Source organism: Theropithecus gelada, chromosome 15 (genome assembly GCF_003255815.1).
Source record: "Theropithecus gelada isolate Dixy chromosome 15, Tgel_1.0, whole genome shotgun sequence".
Lineage (NCBI taxonomy): Eukaryota > Metazoa > Chordata > Mammalia > Primates > Cercopithecidae > Theropithecus > Theropithecus gelada.
This window is the reverse complement of record NC_037683.1, coordinates 8,020,371-8,036,638: the sequence shown is the minus strand read 5'-3', so window position 1 is coordinate 8,036,638 and position 16,268 is coordinate 8,020,371. Positions and strand designations below refer to the sequence as shown.

General features: G+C 45.1%; 1 protein-coding gene across 2 annotated transcripts in view; it reads left to right on the top strand.

Annotated features, from left to right (window-relative positions):
• ABL1 (ABL proto-oncogene 1, non-receptor tyrosine kinase) overlaps positions 1 to 16,268 on the top strand; it is a 183,601-nt gene that overhangs the window by 121,939 nt on the left and 45,394 nt on the right. The window contains exon 1 of one of the 2 annotated variants that reach the window (XM_025359250.1): positions 5,060 to 6,258. The exons of the other annotated variant lie outside the window; for it this stretch is intronic. Coding sequence (XP_025215035.1) covers positions 6,180 to 6,258 — 79 coding nt within the window. The 5' untranslated portion in view covers positions 5,060 to 6,179. Of the gene's footprint in view, positions 1 to 5,059; positions 6,259 to 16,268 lie in introns of those variants that run through there. 2 annotated transcript variants of the gene reach the window in all.

Sequence of the window (16,268 nt, the reverse complement as noted above, 5' to 3'; positions counted from 1 at the left end):
TGTCGCCCAGGCTGGAGTGCAGTGGCCGGATCTCAGCTCACTGCAAGCTCCGCCTCCCGGGTTCACGCCATTCTCCTGCGTCAGCCTCACAAGTAGCTGGGACTACAGGTGCCCGCCACCACGCCCGGCTAGTTTTTTGTATTTTTTAGTAGAGACGGGGTTTCACCGTGTTAGCCAGGATGGTCTCGATCTCCTGACCTCGTGATCCACCCGTCTCGGCCTCCCAAAGTGCTGGGATTACAGGCTTGAGCCACCGCGCCCAGCCAAAATGAAGAATTTAAGTCAATAAGTAGAACTGAGAATATTTGAAATGTTTTAGTGATTGGAAAAAATATCACTAGATGTTTGACAGATCTTTGAAGTATTTGAGGGACAATGGTAATAGGTATATAGAAGACTGGTTAAATGAAAACAAGGCAATATCTCTAGGATAAACAAAGTTATATAATAAAGGAAACATTCATAGTATATTATTGGCTAAGCAGTGAACAATATTTACATCATCCTAGTAATGTAAACACTGACTATTGATTTATCCCCCAAATTGTGATTTTATTGTTTTGGGGGGTTATGGATGGTGATAGTATAATACTGCTGTCATAAGTTAATAGATAATGGATAAATCTAATGAATTCAGAAAGAGCAAGTGGTGTTATTAGCTAAAATCTGAAGGAGGCTGTCTCTGGGGAAACAGACAGGGGAATGGGATTGCTGTTTTTTATTACCAGATTTTTACAAGACTATTTTTAGCCTTTTTTATAAGACTTTTAGTACTGTTTGAGTTTTAACCATGTTATGTATATTACTTTGATTAAAAAGAAAAATTAATTTTAAAAAAATGAGCATACTAATACTATTAATTCTCTCCTTCTAGAGAAAAATGTTTAACAGTTAGGTTTAGACTTGTTAATTATAAAAATATAGTAAAGTCTTACTGTAATGAGATTTTCTAGAAAGCGGATTTACTCTAAGGCAGTTCAGATTTGCTCCCCAGCTGAGAATTATAGCCTGGAAATACCAAGAGGACTAACAGAAAAATCATTGTCATTTGAAGGACAGTCATCTGTGCAGCCTGTGCACGAAATCTTAGGTCTGAATTAGGCCCCCATTCAAGATGCGGCAGTGTGGGGTTTGTGTTTTGCTGAAGCTGTGGTTGCAAACCTTTGCTTTAGGATGAAAGGTGGGGCTCTCTGTTACGTTTGAACCTTAGTTGCTACTCCTACCTCATAGCTAGTGTTTCTTTCTCATCATAGAATAGATTGATTTCCTTGTCTCTTGGAAAACCTCCAGACTGCTTTCTGGAATCATTTTCATATAGCATGTTTGTTAATTTGAGCTCTTGCCTGAGTCCCAGTAAGATGTAGGCAGGAACATAGACCTGATACAGGAATAATCCTCTTTTGGAAATAACAATAGCTACTGATTATCAAGCACCTTCTGTGCTTTGGGCACTCTCCATACATGATTCCTAATCTTCATAATAACCCTGTGAGATAACTGCTCTTATGACCACCTCCCATTTTTCAGATAAGAAAATTGAGGCTCTGAGAGGTGAAGTCATTGCCCATGGCCCCACAGTGAGTGGCAGATCTGAGACTCAGCACTAGCCTTTGTCACACGTAACTCGTGACCAGCAGGTAGTGCTACCCGATTGAAAAAATGTGAGACTTAAAGGGATGCACATGTCCCTATACGGTGGCAAAAACTGGTATGACGGAAATGATTTTTTAAGCTATCTTATCCTTTAGTTGGACAGACCCACAGAGCTAGAGGACCTACCTGGCAGGCTCTCACTGGACAGTGTTTGCTGAATCAGAGAAAGTGGGCTTTGTTGGCATTTGCATGTGAAATAGTGTGCACATACCTCAAGATCTTTGCTGTTCTCCCCCTAAAGCTACTAGCTGTGCGGGAAACAGTGAAGGCATCATCCAGACCTGGGGTCATCTGGTCCTGGGGTCCCAAGCCAGGCCTCCTGTCAGGTTCATCTGTCTCTGTTCCACCTGCACTCACACCCAGTCCTGCTGCTGAGAGATGGAGCATCCACATCCTGAATCCTGCCTCCTTCCCTTGACCCACTTCTATGGTGGGTGCCTGCCCAGTTTTTCAATAGGACTAAATTCCAAATTAAAAAAAAAAAAATTCAGTCTCTCTCCTCTAATCCTCTAAGAAGAGTCTTCTTTTGGTAACTTGTTCTAGAGTTATGCATATCTTAAATTCTGAAATTGCTTTCAAATGAATTAAATTTTAGAAATATCCATTCCTGTTTGTCCTACTCCCAGTGAAAATAAGCAACTCTTCCCTCTTCCAAAACAGCAGATTTCTTTTCTTTTTTTCTTTTTTTGAAACAGAGTCTTGCTCTGTTGCCCAGGCTGGAGTGCAGTAGCGCAGTGTCGGCACACTGCAGCCTCCACAGGTTCAAATGATTCTCCTGCCTCAGCCTCTCGAGTAGCTGGGATTACAGGTGTGCACCACCACGCCTGGCTAATTTTTGTATTTTTAGTAGAGACGGGATTTCCCCATATTGGCCAGGCTGGTCTTGAACTCCTGACCTCAGGTGATCCACCCACCTCGGCTTCCCAAAGTACTGGGATTACAGGCGTGATCTACCGCTCCTGGCCCCCAAACAGTGGATTTCCATCTTACATATGCATGCAGATCAACTTCAGATCCAGCCCACTGCACATATCCTGATTCTAGACTAGAAACCAAGACTCTGCATTTTAAGCAAGCCCCACATTATTCAAAATAGATTGTCCATGGATTATACTTTTAGAAACATTGTTCAGATCCCTTTAATGTAATTGGGGATTTTATCCTTTCCTTCTTAATATTCTTTTTTTTTTTTTTGAGATGGAGTCTTGCTCTGTCGCCCAGGCTGGTGTGTGTTGGCGCGATGTCTGCTCACTGCAACTTCCGCCTCCCAGGTTCAAGCAATTCTCTGCCTCAGCCTCCCGATTAGCTGGGATTACAGGTGCCCGCCACCATGCCCAGCTAATTTTTTTGTACTTTTAGTAGAGATGGGGTTTCACCGTCTCAAAAAAAAAAAAAAATTCTTAAATAGCTCTAGTTCCCTGAATTACTTTCTCCTAAGACATGTTTTCCCAACAGTTAATGTTATTTATTTCATCTTCTGATCTTATTTATATTATCCACCTCTCACTTAAATTGGAAATTTTCTGCCATTTTACAAAGTCCAAAACCTTCCTCCTTTACTATCTCCTGGCTGTGTGAACTTGGACAGAATACTTCCCCCTCTCCCTCCAGTCAGTTCTTACCTGTGAAATGGAATTAAACTATACAAAATCATTAGGTTGCTGTGAGGCTTAAGAGTGACTGGCACATATTACATGCATATTAAAAGTGTATTTCTTCCCAAACTAATGCAACATAGCAAACAAGTTAGTTCACAGTCTTTAATTTCTTTCCTTTCCCTTTCTTTCTTTTTAAAAAGTCTTTTTAGCTAATGGCTTTTAGGTCTTAGGCTGATTAGAAGGAATCCTTCTTGGGGTGTTCTTTTGGTAAGAAAATTGAAGCTCTCCTTTGTTTGCTTATAACAAAATGCTCTTCATATCTGGCAAGTGAGTTTCAAAAGCATCAAAACTTGGATCTGGAGAGACTAGGCCAGGTTTGATACGGTAGTGTAGAGTTTGGCAGTTTTTTCAGTATTCATTGCCACTAATTTAGGGTTTTGTTAGATCTGTTGATGTATGGTTTTATAACTAAAAAAGATTTGGATACAGTTTATAAGCATAATTCATTTTAAGAGGATAAGATCATTTTAGACTCAGGAGCAGAATATTAGTAATAATAATTAGCTTTTAAAAATAAACTTATATACCAATATAAAGTACAGCACAAGGCAAGCAAATATCTGGGCCTGTATTAACAGACGGTATTGAAGGATATGGCTAGAATTTCCAAAATGCCTAATAATGTGTAATTCCTGGCATTAAGCTGCCAATTTGAATATGGCCCTTTAATATGAAATGCTATATAATAAAAGACTTTTTTATCGTCTGAAACAAGGCCCCTGAACTTTCCAAAAGGGCAACAAAACAGACAGATACTGTATATTTTCACTTGTTGGTATTGGTGGCACCCTTTTGAGTTATTTTTGGCATTATGTGTAGAGGTTGAAAGATTCAAGACAACACCAAACACGTTAGCAGTCACCACATGCAGGCTGTCCAGCAGAATAACAGCGCCTCCCAGATCATAGAAAGCATCCAGAGTCACTGCACCCATCCCCTGGGGACCCTGTCGTCCTGCATCTCCAGATGATGGGAGCTGCAAACTTCCCTGATGGTGCCCTCTTGGATGCTCATGAGGCCTGATCTGGTACCACGACTCTAGTAGTAGGTCCATTCAATTGCAGTAACAATGCATGTTGTATGTTGATCAGAATTTGGCAGGACACACGTGAAAAGTTAATGACATCCTGGCCGAGAACCCCTGTGATATACACTAGTCACATCCAGTCCAGTTGGAGTTTTTATGTGCTGTTTTTGGCAGAGCTAGGTGAAGATCTTGTTACTTAGCCATTCCTGATGTACTCAAGATACTCGGGTTTTTGTCCTTACAGGATAGGCTAGAAAGTAGCCAGGGTCTCATAACCAAGGCTTTCTCTGAAACATATAATGACAATGCTAGTTATTTGACCAAAGATATCCAGTGCTTTAATCCACTTGGAATTTATTCTTGGTGTGAAGGGGCAACATCATCCACTGGTCAGGAGCCTGATCCTTGGAGCCAGGCAGACCTGGGTTGAGTCCATCTTCGCCTGTTTCCAGCTGTGGGCAAGGTGTTTGACTTCTCTGAGCATCTGTGGGGTTTGTTTGTTTGTTTGCTTGTTTTTTTAACCTGAAGAATTGGGATAATCTGTTTCCTCACAGGATAATTGCGCAGATGCAGTAATGAAGGTAACATGGCACACGGGAAGAGCTCGGTACATGTCAGCTCTTACTCTTCGTGGCTAGAAGATGTGGACTAAACTTCCCCCTTTTGCAGTTTTGTGATTAACACCATTTATGAAATAAATAAATGAAATAAATTCCTTTTCCTGTCATGAGGGGAACTTACCTGATTTTACTGAATTATTTGGTGCCATTGGGTTCCTTACTGTTTCCCTCTGACCTAGATTTCTGGGTCTGTGCCAGTAACACGATTGTGATTGCTGCTACTTTATAACATTGTCTGTGGTCAGTCCAAACAAGAGTTTAAAAGAATTGAATGAAATGGATTTTAAATAATGATTCCTCCCCACCCTCACCCCGTGGCACTCGGCCAAAGGAAGGGGAAAAGTTCTCTGTTAAAGAAAATGAATCAGAGAAGAGGCTCAGACCCTGCATCTGAAAATTCTCATTGTGGGGACTAAGGCTTCGCACTCTGAACTCACACCCGTCTGTTCGCAGCCTGACCTCACATCCTGGTCTGGGTGTGCGGCCTGACCGGAGTGTCGTGCGCCCGTGTGGTTGTCCTGTGGGTGCCAGCTCTGACTTCCTCCCCAGACACCCACTGCCTCAGCCTTAATCACAGGACGCGCGTTGAGTAGAAATGAGACCAGTTAGTATTGGTAACTGCAGAGGAATTTGCATTTTCACCAGCGTCCTCGGGTCAGAGGGTTTGCCTGGCACCGCGCACTGGGAAACAAGCCAAATGCGGTGCAGGTTGGGGACGCCCCAGGACGCGGTGGAGTTGCGCTCGGCTTCTAAAGTGGACTGGAGCAGGCCTGCATCCTCCCCGCCGGGGTTGGGACTTCGCTTCCAGGCGGAGAAAGACCTCCTCCGGCTGCGCACGGCCTTCCCCCTGCGAGGATCGCCATTGGCCCGGGTTGGCTTTGGAAAGCGGCGGTGGCTTTGGGCCAGACTCGGCCTCGGGAACGCCGGGGGCCCCAGGGTGTGGACGGGCGCGGCCAGGAGGGGGTTAAGGCGCAGGCGGCGGCGGGGCGGGGGCGGGCCTGGCGGGCGCCCTCTCCGGGCCCTTTGTTAACAGGCGCGTCCTGGCGAGGCGGAGACGCGGCCGCGGCCATGGGCGGGCGCGGGCGCGCGGGGCTGCGGTGAGGGCGGCCTGGCGGGGCCGGGAGCGCCCAGGGGGGCGCGCAGGCCGAGCCGGGCCTGAGCCGGGCCCGCAGACCGAGCTGGGAGAGGGGCTCTGGCCCCCGACGTCGCTGGCGCGGGAAAATGTTGGAGATCTGCCTGAAGCTGGTGGGCTGCAAATCCAAGAAGGGGCTGTCCTCGTCCTCCAGCTGTTATCTGGAAGGTAAGCCCGGGCCGCGCGGGTTGGGCTGAGTAGCCGCGCGCCCTCCCGCTGCTGCTGGGCCCTTCCTAGGCCTCGCCGCCCGCGCGCTCCCTCCTGCGCCCTCCCTGGGGCTTCTCTTTTTCTCCTTTCTCTTCTCCTTTCTTCTCCTCTTCTCTTCTCCTCTCTTCTTCTCCTCTTCTCTTCTTTTCTCTTCTCTGTCTCTGTCTCTCTCTCTCTCTGTCTCTGTCTCTCTCTCTGTGTCTCTGTCTCTCTCTCTCTTTCTCTCTGTCTCTTTCTCTTTCTCGCGATGGCCCCTAGGCACCGCCGGCGGAGCGTGGCCCCCAGCCCCGGCGCCAGCCCCGGGAGAGCCACGCCGGATGGTGACGGTGGCGTCCGGGGCCCCACACTGCGGGCTCCCCCGAAAAAGTTTGAGGAAAGTGAACTCGACAGGCCTTAACATCCCTGGGATCCCACGTTATGGAATTTCCACCGTTAATTGGAACTGTGTGGTAAAAAGATCGAGCCGTGTTTGTGAAAACATGCGATTTCCATTAAGCATCATGTACACAAGGAACACCACTCTACCATTTATGGATACAGAATTTCCAGTGATCTTTCCATCTCCCCCACCCCCATCTTATCTGCGGACCACGAAGAGGTCTCAGGAATTCGCTGACTTTTCAGGGGAAGAGAGAGATCACAGCCCATTTAAGAAGGCATTTCCAAGGAGTCCCCCAGAGTACTGGGGTGTCATGTTCGGTTCCTTAAGTGAAGCTCAGGGCCACGGGGGCTTCACTTTTGCGTTCTTTCTACCTACTCTCCTTTTTTAATTACATCTGTTTTATTTTATTTTTCTTTCCTGTTGTAGTCTTTAGTTTTCTAAATGGAAAAAAGTAAATTAAGGGTTATGGGTCTTCACTTTCGCTGCTTCTAGGTGGCTATGTAATTGATCTGATTTGAGACTGGTGCTCCCAGATCGTTGCCTTCAGCAGAAAGACTGTGCTTTAGAGATGGAGTGGCACTTGTTCTTCACAGTTGTTTTCGTTTAAGACTTAAAATATAAGAGTAGAAATGTGGCCGGGCGCGGTGGCTCACGCCTGTAATCCCAACACTTTGGGAGGCCGAGACGGGTGGATCATTTGAGGTCAGAATTTCGAGACCAGCCTGGCCAACATGGTGAAACCCCATTTCTACTAAAAATACAAAAAATTAGCCAGGCTTGGTGGTACACGCCTGTAATCTCAGCTACTCGGGAGGCTGAGGCAGGAGAATTGCTTGAACCCGGGAGGTGGAGGTTGCAGTGAGCCAAGATCGCACCACTGCACTCCAGCCTGGACGACAGAGCAAGACTCTGTCTCAGGAAAAAAAAAAAAAGAGTAGAACTGTGAAGCTCACTTTAGAGCAAGTAGAATTTCTGCCAGAATGCCATGGTTTTCTTTTTTTAAAAGCAGGAGAAATAGAGGCCTCATTAATTTTATAACCTATTTTTCTTTCCTTAACCTCTGACTCTACCCTGAATGCCTGCTTGGAGTCACATATGCAGCTCACACTAGTGATGTGGATGAAACGTGTTTGCCCTTCTTGCCACAGTTTGTGTACCTCACTTCTCTTCTCTTTCTGGGATTCCAGGAGGCTGAATGGCCCAGAGAAGGCTCATCTAGGTGGAGTGGGCTCACGGAGCCTAGCATTTGGAGGGTGGAGATGGTTTATTTGTCCCTAAAAGTTGACGTCTGAGCAGTCCAAATCATCTTCAGTTAATACATCGCTTATTTTTTCCAAGTTGCTCAAAATTCTGAGCACATTCTCATTTACATCTGTAACGAGTTAGTGTTAGGCATCATCATCTCCACTTTGCAGATGGGTGCCTAAGGCGGGGATGAATGGACTTTTGTAACTGCAAAGCTGGAGCAAAGTTTAGGTCACGGCTTTGCCACGGCATTGTTTTGTTTTCCTGGGAGTAAACTGGAGATTTAGTATGGACCTGGCTGGTTTAATTATTGTTTTGGGGAAAAATCTAAAACATCTTATTCCAACATGTCTTGAAATGAATTATAATGTTGACTCTCAGGTCTCAAAAAAAAAAAAAAAAGTTCTAGTACAGCAGACTGCCTTGAGTTAAGCCTTCATCTAGGAAGGCGTCACTCTGGGAATTCTTTCTTACTGAGTTTTCTTCTTTTCGTTGTTATATTTAATTAGAGAAAGTAAATAGAATTATTTTGTAGTTGGTAGAATTTAACAAGCCTCAGTGATTGTCTCTTAAAGACTGAAAGTGCTATTTGTCTTTTGGGCAAAATAGTTCCTAACATCTGGAAAAGTAATCCAGGCTTTCCACTTTCACTGACAGCCTAAATCAGCCAATCAGTGTCAGTCAGTCAGTGTTTATTGACGCCCACTCAGGGTCCCAGGCATCCCATGTCAGGGAGAGAACTGAATGAGATCAAGTTTTTCATCGTTCTATCAAAGAAGCTTCCACCATAAATGTAGTTTGATGGTGCGTGCTACCTGCTACTCAGCCTAGCTGTCAAAGCAACATTGGTAAACATAAAGATGGCTAACAATTATTAAATGCTTACTGTGTGCCAAATACTGTTTCATTACTCTATGTGATCTAATATACTTATATTTCATGATAGCACTATGATTATTTCCATTTTATAGATGAGGAAACTGAGTCATCAAAAGGTTAGGTAACTTGTCTAGGGTCACAGTGTCAGTGAGTGGGGGTACTGGGATTTGAACTCATGCTGTCTGGCTCGGGAGAGCCCACTTTTAGCCACTGGATGCTCTACTGATTGTGACAATTTGTCTTTTTTGGAATTCACTGTGGTTTTTAAAATGGTATCTCCAGAAACTCCTCCAATTAATCCCTGAAATATAAGGGTAGTCTCTTTCTCTCTTCTAGAAACCTGATCCTGGCAAAATGATTAGCTTTAGCAGTACGATTAAATTTTTTTAAACGTATATAAAAATACCTGTATGTAAGAAATCCTAAAAGGGTATTTAGTGATAAGTAATTCCCTCTACTATTCAGTTTCCCCTCCTAGAGGTAATCACCCTGGAGTTTTATGTGTGCCCTTCTAGAAATACTGTGTGCACATATAAGCATTTATAACATGTGAATTTTGCTCTCCAGCTTTTTGTGAAGATGCGTGTTTATAGCAGTATCTATTTGCCAGGAGCACATTTAGCTTTGCAATCTTCGGTCTACTTTGAACACTGAATTATCTGATTATTTCTTTCCCCTGAAGACGTCAAAGAAAACATGAACACTAGCCTTTTGAATTCAGGGTTTTCTTTTCATTTTATTTTCATTTGTTCATGTGTTTGTATTTACATACATTGTGTATGAATATTGTACATGTATGTGACAGTTGTGTACTGTAGAATCAAACACTTGTCTGTGAACTGCACTCTTCTTGAACTTTTCGTTGTTGTTGTTGTTGTTGTTTTTGGAAATAGGATCTTGCTCTGTCACCCAGGCTGGACTGCAGTGGCACAGTCACAGCTCACTGCAGCCTTGAGCTCCTGGGCTCGAGCAGCCCTCCTACCTCAGCTCCCCAAGTAGCTGGGGCTGCAGGCATGCTACCTGGCTAATTTAAATTTTTCTCTTTTTTTTATAGAGACAGTCTTTCACTATTTTCACTAGTTTGCCCAGGCCAGGCCAGTGTTGAACTACTGGCCTCAAGTGATCCTCCCACCTTGGCCTCCCCAAAGTGCATCCCTACAGGCATGAGCCACTGCCCTCAGCCTGAACTTTCGAAAGTTATTTTAAGGGCCCACTTTTAAATGCTTCTTTTCAGCAGCTAACTTTCCAGCGGATGCTTCATGTGGTGCCAGCCCTACAGATTCGCTTTTAGAACTTGAGCTTTGGAGAAGCTTATGCTTGCTTTCTGCTCTCTCCTGAGGTCATCAGATACTTCCCTTGTTCAGTAACAAAGGAAGTGAGACTCTTTCTGTTACCTAATAAAGGGCCAGTCCGTCCATTTCATTTTGGGTGCTATTAACATTGCTGACCATTTACGATGTCACAGGCCCCGGCCTGAGCAGCTCATGTACAGCCTCACTTCATGTTCATATCAGCGCTCTGAGGTTTCTAGAGAAGAGGAAAGGCACCCGTTTAGGTGGCAGTACTTTTCAATTTGGAGGCAGGAGATGCCAGTTTTCCTCTGACCTCTCTGAGTTTCCATGTTTTTACCTCTAAGACAGAGAGACCATCCTCTGTTCAGCCACCTTAGAGGATTGTTTTGAGGGTCTATAAGATGATTGAAGGAAAGCTCTGAAACCGATAAGAGTTAAATGTATGTTTGTATTATGTTGATACGAGATTCCTCTGAGATGCTCTTTAGTCCAGGCAGGTTTATGGCTCCCACAGTGTTCCTAGGGTCCCATTCTTCTGCACAGGCAGGCAGTTCCTGAGCCAGCCAGCCTGGACCCAGATGCCATCTGTGCTCTTGGCTGGTCTTGCGCATTCACTGAGGTTCACTGTACCTTGGTGTTCCCATTTCTAAAATAAGGCCTGTAGTGATCCCTACCTCACTGAGTTGTTGAGAGACTTCATGTAAATTGTTTAGCAGAGAGCCTGGCACGGAACAAGAGCCTAGCAGAAAAGTAAGTTGTTATTTTGAGCAAATATTTAGCAGCCTAAAATGGTGGCTTTACCAGTTTCTCTAATAGTTGAAGTGATGATAGAATTGAGCTGATTCCACCCATAATTTTTCTTGTTAATGAAACGGTGTGTTTCTAAGTTTGTTTTGATGCATATAATTAATACTTCCTGTCCTTGATTTTTGGCTGAAAAATTTCTTCTCTTCCTCTAACCCTCTGTTATTCCCATAGTGAATATTTTAAATGTGGAACAGAAATTCCCATTGGCTCATGGTTGGCATTTTATTTCTCCTGTCCAGAGACAATATTTCCACAGCCTCAAACGTGAAAACTGAAAATCTGGTGCTACTTATCACCTTGTAAAATCAAGTCATTGTAATCATGCCAGTATAATCACTGATCTGAAATAAAAGCAGAAAAAAAAAAATAAATGGATAGCTTCGTTAAATATGTAAGAACTAAAGATCAAATGGGACATTGGAAGACCTTGACTTTTCCTCCATAATGGTGGATCTTAATTAAACACACAGAAGAACAATGTATAAAATAAGTTCATAGGTTTGTTCTTCTTTAGTGTCACTTTTTAAAACTATCTCTTTTTTTTTTTTTAATTAAAAAAAATAGAGATGGGTCTCACTATGTTGCCCAGGCTGGTCTCGAACTCCTAAGCTCAAGCAATCCTCCCACTTCAGCCTCCCAAAGTGCTGGGATTACAGGCGTGAACCACCTCACTCAGCCTAAAACTGTCTCAAAAGTAGACAGGATAATGAACTCCCACGTACTTACTATATGGCTTTAACAATTATCAGCCTGGCCAGGCGCAGTGGCTCACGCCTGTAATCCCAGCACTTTGGGAGGCCGAGGTGGGCGGATCACCTGAGGTCAGGAGTTTGAGACCAGCCTGACCAACATGGAGAAACCCCATCTCTACTGAAAATACAAAATTACCCGGGCATGGTGACGCATGCTTGTAATCCAGGTGCTGGGGAGGCTGAGGCAGGAGAATCGCTTAAACCCAAGAGGCGGAGGTTGCGGTGAGCCAAGATTGCGCCACTGCACTCCAGCCTGGGCAACAAGAGTGAAACTCCTTCTCATAAAAAAAAAAAAACCAAAAAAACCAAAAACAAAACAACAACAAACAACAATTACCAGCTTGTGGTCAGTCTTGTTTTCTTACATAGTGAAGTTACAGTTTCAAAGCTATTAGGAATAGCTTGCTAATTATAATTACTTAGTTTTGATAGTGTAACTTTGTCCTCAGATGAGTAGAGTGGTTACTCTGGAACAGGGGTGTCCAATCTTGACTTCCCTGGGCCACATTGGAAGAAGAATTGTCTTGGGCCACACATGAAATACACTAACACTAACGATAGCTGATGAGCTAAACAAAACAAATTCCACAAAAATCTCTCTTTTTTTATTTTTGAGATGGAGTCTCACTTTGTCGCCCAGGCTGGAGTGCAGTGGCACCATCTCAGCTCACTGCAAGCTCCGCCTCCTGGGTTCATGCCATTCTCCTGCCTTGGCCTCCCAAAGTGCTGGGATTACAGGTGTAAGCCACCGCACCTGGCCAAAAATCTCATAATGTTTTTAAGAAAGTTTGCAAATTTGTATTAGGCTACATTCAAAGCCGTCCTGGGCCACATGCAGCCTGCGGGCCATGGGTTGAACAAGCTTGCTCTAGAAATTGGTTTTTAGGCCAGGCACGGTGGCTCACGCCTGTAATCCCAGCACTTTGGGAGGCCGAGGCAGGTGGATCATTTGAGGTCAGGAATTCAAGACCGGCCTGGCCAACATGCTGAAACCCTGTCTCTACTAAAAATGCAAGAAACTAGCTCGGCGTGGTGGCAGGTGCCTGTAATTCCAGCTACTCAGGAGGCTAAGGCAGGAGAATCACTTGAACCCTGGGAGGCGGAGGTTGCAGTGAGCCGAGATCTCGCCATTGCACTCCAGCCTGGGCAACAACAGCAAAAACTCCATCTCAAAAAAAAAAAAAAAAAAAGAAGAGGTTGGTTTTCAAATCCTACTTTCTTTTACCATGTTACACCATAAATATTTTTGTTATATTGCGTGTGTTGAGTACTGGCGATAGGGAAGACAGAGAGAAACAGGTGGGAAGAAGAGAGAGGGAGGAAGGGGAGACAGACAGAAGGGGGAGATCTATAGAGACAGAGACTGAGAGACAAAGACAAAAAGGTTGAGACAGGAAAGGGAAAAAAAACCAAGCTGGGAGGGAAGGAAGACTGACAGAAGGGGGACAAAGAGGAAGAGGATGGCCAGTGGGGCTGGGGTGGGTGGGTACGGAGAGAGAATGAGAGCAAGTGAAGCACAGGAGACAGTTAGATGGTGGGCAGGAAGCTGATGTATGGATGAGTAGCTGGAGGGAGAGGCCATCAGTAACCTCACGTCTCTGTTTCCATTCCTGCCCTCAAATGCCTTCATAATAGAGTCTACCTAATAAGGTTATAGGGATTCAGTGCAGATGAAGTGCTGGCGCTTGGTACGGAATCAGTCAGTATTAGCTATTATTCTTTCACGTGAAGTTGCATAAACTTTAACCTCATTACTCTTTTTTTTTTTTTTTTTTTTTTTGAGACGGAGTCTCGCTCTGTCACCCAGGCTGGAGTGCAGTGGCCGGATCTCAGCTCACTGCAAGCTCCGCCTCCCGGGTTTACGCCATTCTCCTGCCTCAGCCTCCCGAGTAGCTGGGACTACAGGCGCCTGCCACCTCGCGCGGCTAAGTTTTTGTGTTTTTAGTAGAGACGGGGTTTCACTGTGTTAGCCAGGATGGTCTCGATCTCCTGACCTCGTGATCCGCCCGTCTCAGCCTCCCAAAGTGCTGAAATTACAGGCTTGAGCCACCGCGCCCGGCCATACTCTTAAATTCTCTATAGAAACCTAGTCTTTATCTGTCTTAGAAGCCCTCAAATGTAGCTAATAGTGTTGTACATTGAATACCTTAAAATTGTGTTTAAAGACAGGCCATGAATAGAATTAGGCATTGCTTTTTGAAGCCAAAATACCATGAGGTGGGGAGGGTCATGTTTATTTACCCGGATCAGCAATAAAAATACTGATGGCTAACAAGGCTTTCTGGGGAAATTGGGTAGCCCAGTGACTCTGGTGTCAGCTGACGCAGGAGTCCATGAAGACATATTAAAAGAAGAGGAAATGTGAAATGAACGCTTTCAAACCATCCATGGTTGGCAGCAGAAGGGGAGGCCTTTCAGTCTGTTGCAAATGGCCTGTGACAATAAAAATGCCTTTGTGGGTATTAGCAGGCTGACTCTGGACAGTTTGGATCTGTGGCCAGTGCAGGAATTCCCGGAACCTTTTGGGAAGGTGTCCGGAGACCTCACTGTGGTGTCTGTTAGGAATGTGGAGCAAATCCTATTTCTTTTGAAAGCACAGAGAACTGTGTTTTTACATTATACCTTTAGGATTTTGGCCATGGTTTATATTTCATTCAAAACAAATCATTGCATTCCCTAGGCTTTTATATAGGTTTTCCTGGTCAGATTGCATTTGTTTTTCAACTTTACTATCTGTCATTATTGCTATTCTTATTACAGGTTAACAGATTATTAAACTGCATTATTCAGTACCTTGTTGCTAAGGACAAACATATGCAGGGTGTTCTACATCTGAGTTCACCCAGCAGTGCTGTGTCGTTGCGTTGCACTGAGCAGGCACAGAAGGCTCTGAGATACGACGGCTTGGTCTCTACCCCACAGGAGTTTACATTGTGGTGGCAGAAGAGAAGGCGTGGTATAAGATAAGAGAAGGCACAGTTGTTCTGCAGTGAGCATCCCAGTGTCAGGTGCCACAGTTGGCATCCATGCAGAAATTCTCTGCATGTGGGATTCATTGAGCCCTCCCGACAACCCAACTAGGTTGATGCCATGCCATTGTTGCCCTGTTGTGCAGTTGAGAAACTGAGGCTCAGAAACAAACATCTTCAAGACATGCTGGTGCTGAGATTTGAACAAGGCCTGTCCACCAGAGCCCATGCTTATTGTACTGCAGGGGACATGTGAACAGATTGCTTACTGGGTGATAGATGCAGGGTGGTGATAGAGACAGATACCAGGTACCCCAATGGGTTAAAGGAGAAGCAACCTGTTGTAGGTGAGGTGATAGGAGGAGGAAGGACCAGTTAGAGAAGGTTTCTGGGAGATAGGGAGGCCAGGAAGAGCAGAAGTGGTTGGGGAGGGAACTCTCGGGAGAGTAAATGGTACTTGTCACAGTGCAGTCAGGAGAGGCAAGCAACAGGATGCCTGGGGGATCTGAAAGGAGTTTGGGGAGGTTGGAGTGGAAAGCAGGGGTAGAGGGCCAGATGCTCCCAGACTCAACCCTGAAGGGCCTGGCATGCCTACTTCAGGAGCTCAGACTTTTACTATAGTGGTGGAAGGAATAACAACCCCAGCCATTTTTTGAGGGCCTGTGCATGCCTAGGCCCTCAAAAACATGTCCCATGTTAGCTACAAGCTGCCAGCTACCCTACAAAGCACATCATGATCCCAGCATTGCCCCCGATGACACTGCCAGTAAGTGGTAGCTGACCATTGGCAGACAGAGCCACCTCCCAAGCCCACGCTCTCTTCTGCCTCTCAGCTGGCAGCCATCTCTAGGGGATTTGAAGCAAGAGAGTGACCTGGTCAGGTCTGCATTTGAGAAAGATGGCCCTGATAGTAGGGAGTGGAGGTGGAATGGCCAAAGGGGGACCCAGCCAAGGGTGTGGTGGAACATGGAAAGGACAGAAGCGATGAGAGATTGAGGAGGAAAAGTGCCAAGATGCAGGGTGGGAACTGACAGAGGATGACTTCCAGCCTCGGTCCTGACATGGGCTTGAATGGCAGGTGTTCAGAATGGCCTTGAAGATAGTAGCATCTCTATCTATGAGTGGCTTCATACTCCCTTCCAGTAATTGGAGACTTTTTCACCATAGATTCTTAGAAGGTGACACATTTTTTTTTCCCTCCTTTCTGGTTGAGGGAGAGGGACAGGGACTGTGTATCTTCAGAAACGTTAGTATTTGAGGCCGAGACAGGCAGATCGCTTGAGGTCAGGAGTTCAAGACCAGCCTGGCCAACATGGTGAAACCCCGTCTCTACTAAAAATACAAAAATTAGCTGGGCATGATGGTGCGCACCTGCAGTCCCAGCTACTCGGGAGGCTGAGGCAGGAGATTCACTTGAACCCGGGAGGTGGAGGTTGCAATGAGCCAAGATTGCATCACCACACTCCAGCCACAGAGCCAGACCCTGTCTTTAAAAAAAAAAAAAAGAGAGAGAGAGAAGTTAAGATTTGGAGTGTTGATAGGGATAGGAGTTAGGATGGAGAATTTTATTTTTTAGAAATTGTCTGGCTAAGACATTGTCATGTAAAAGATTCCAGGGGAAATATTTAAACCTTGGACTAATTTA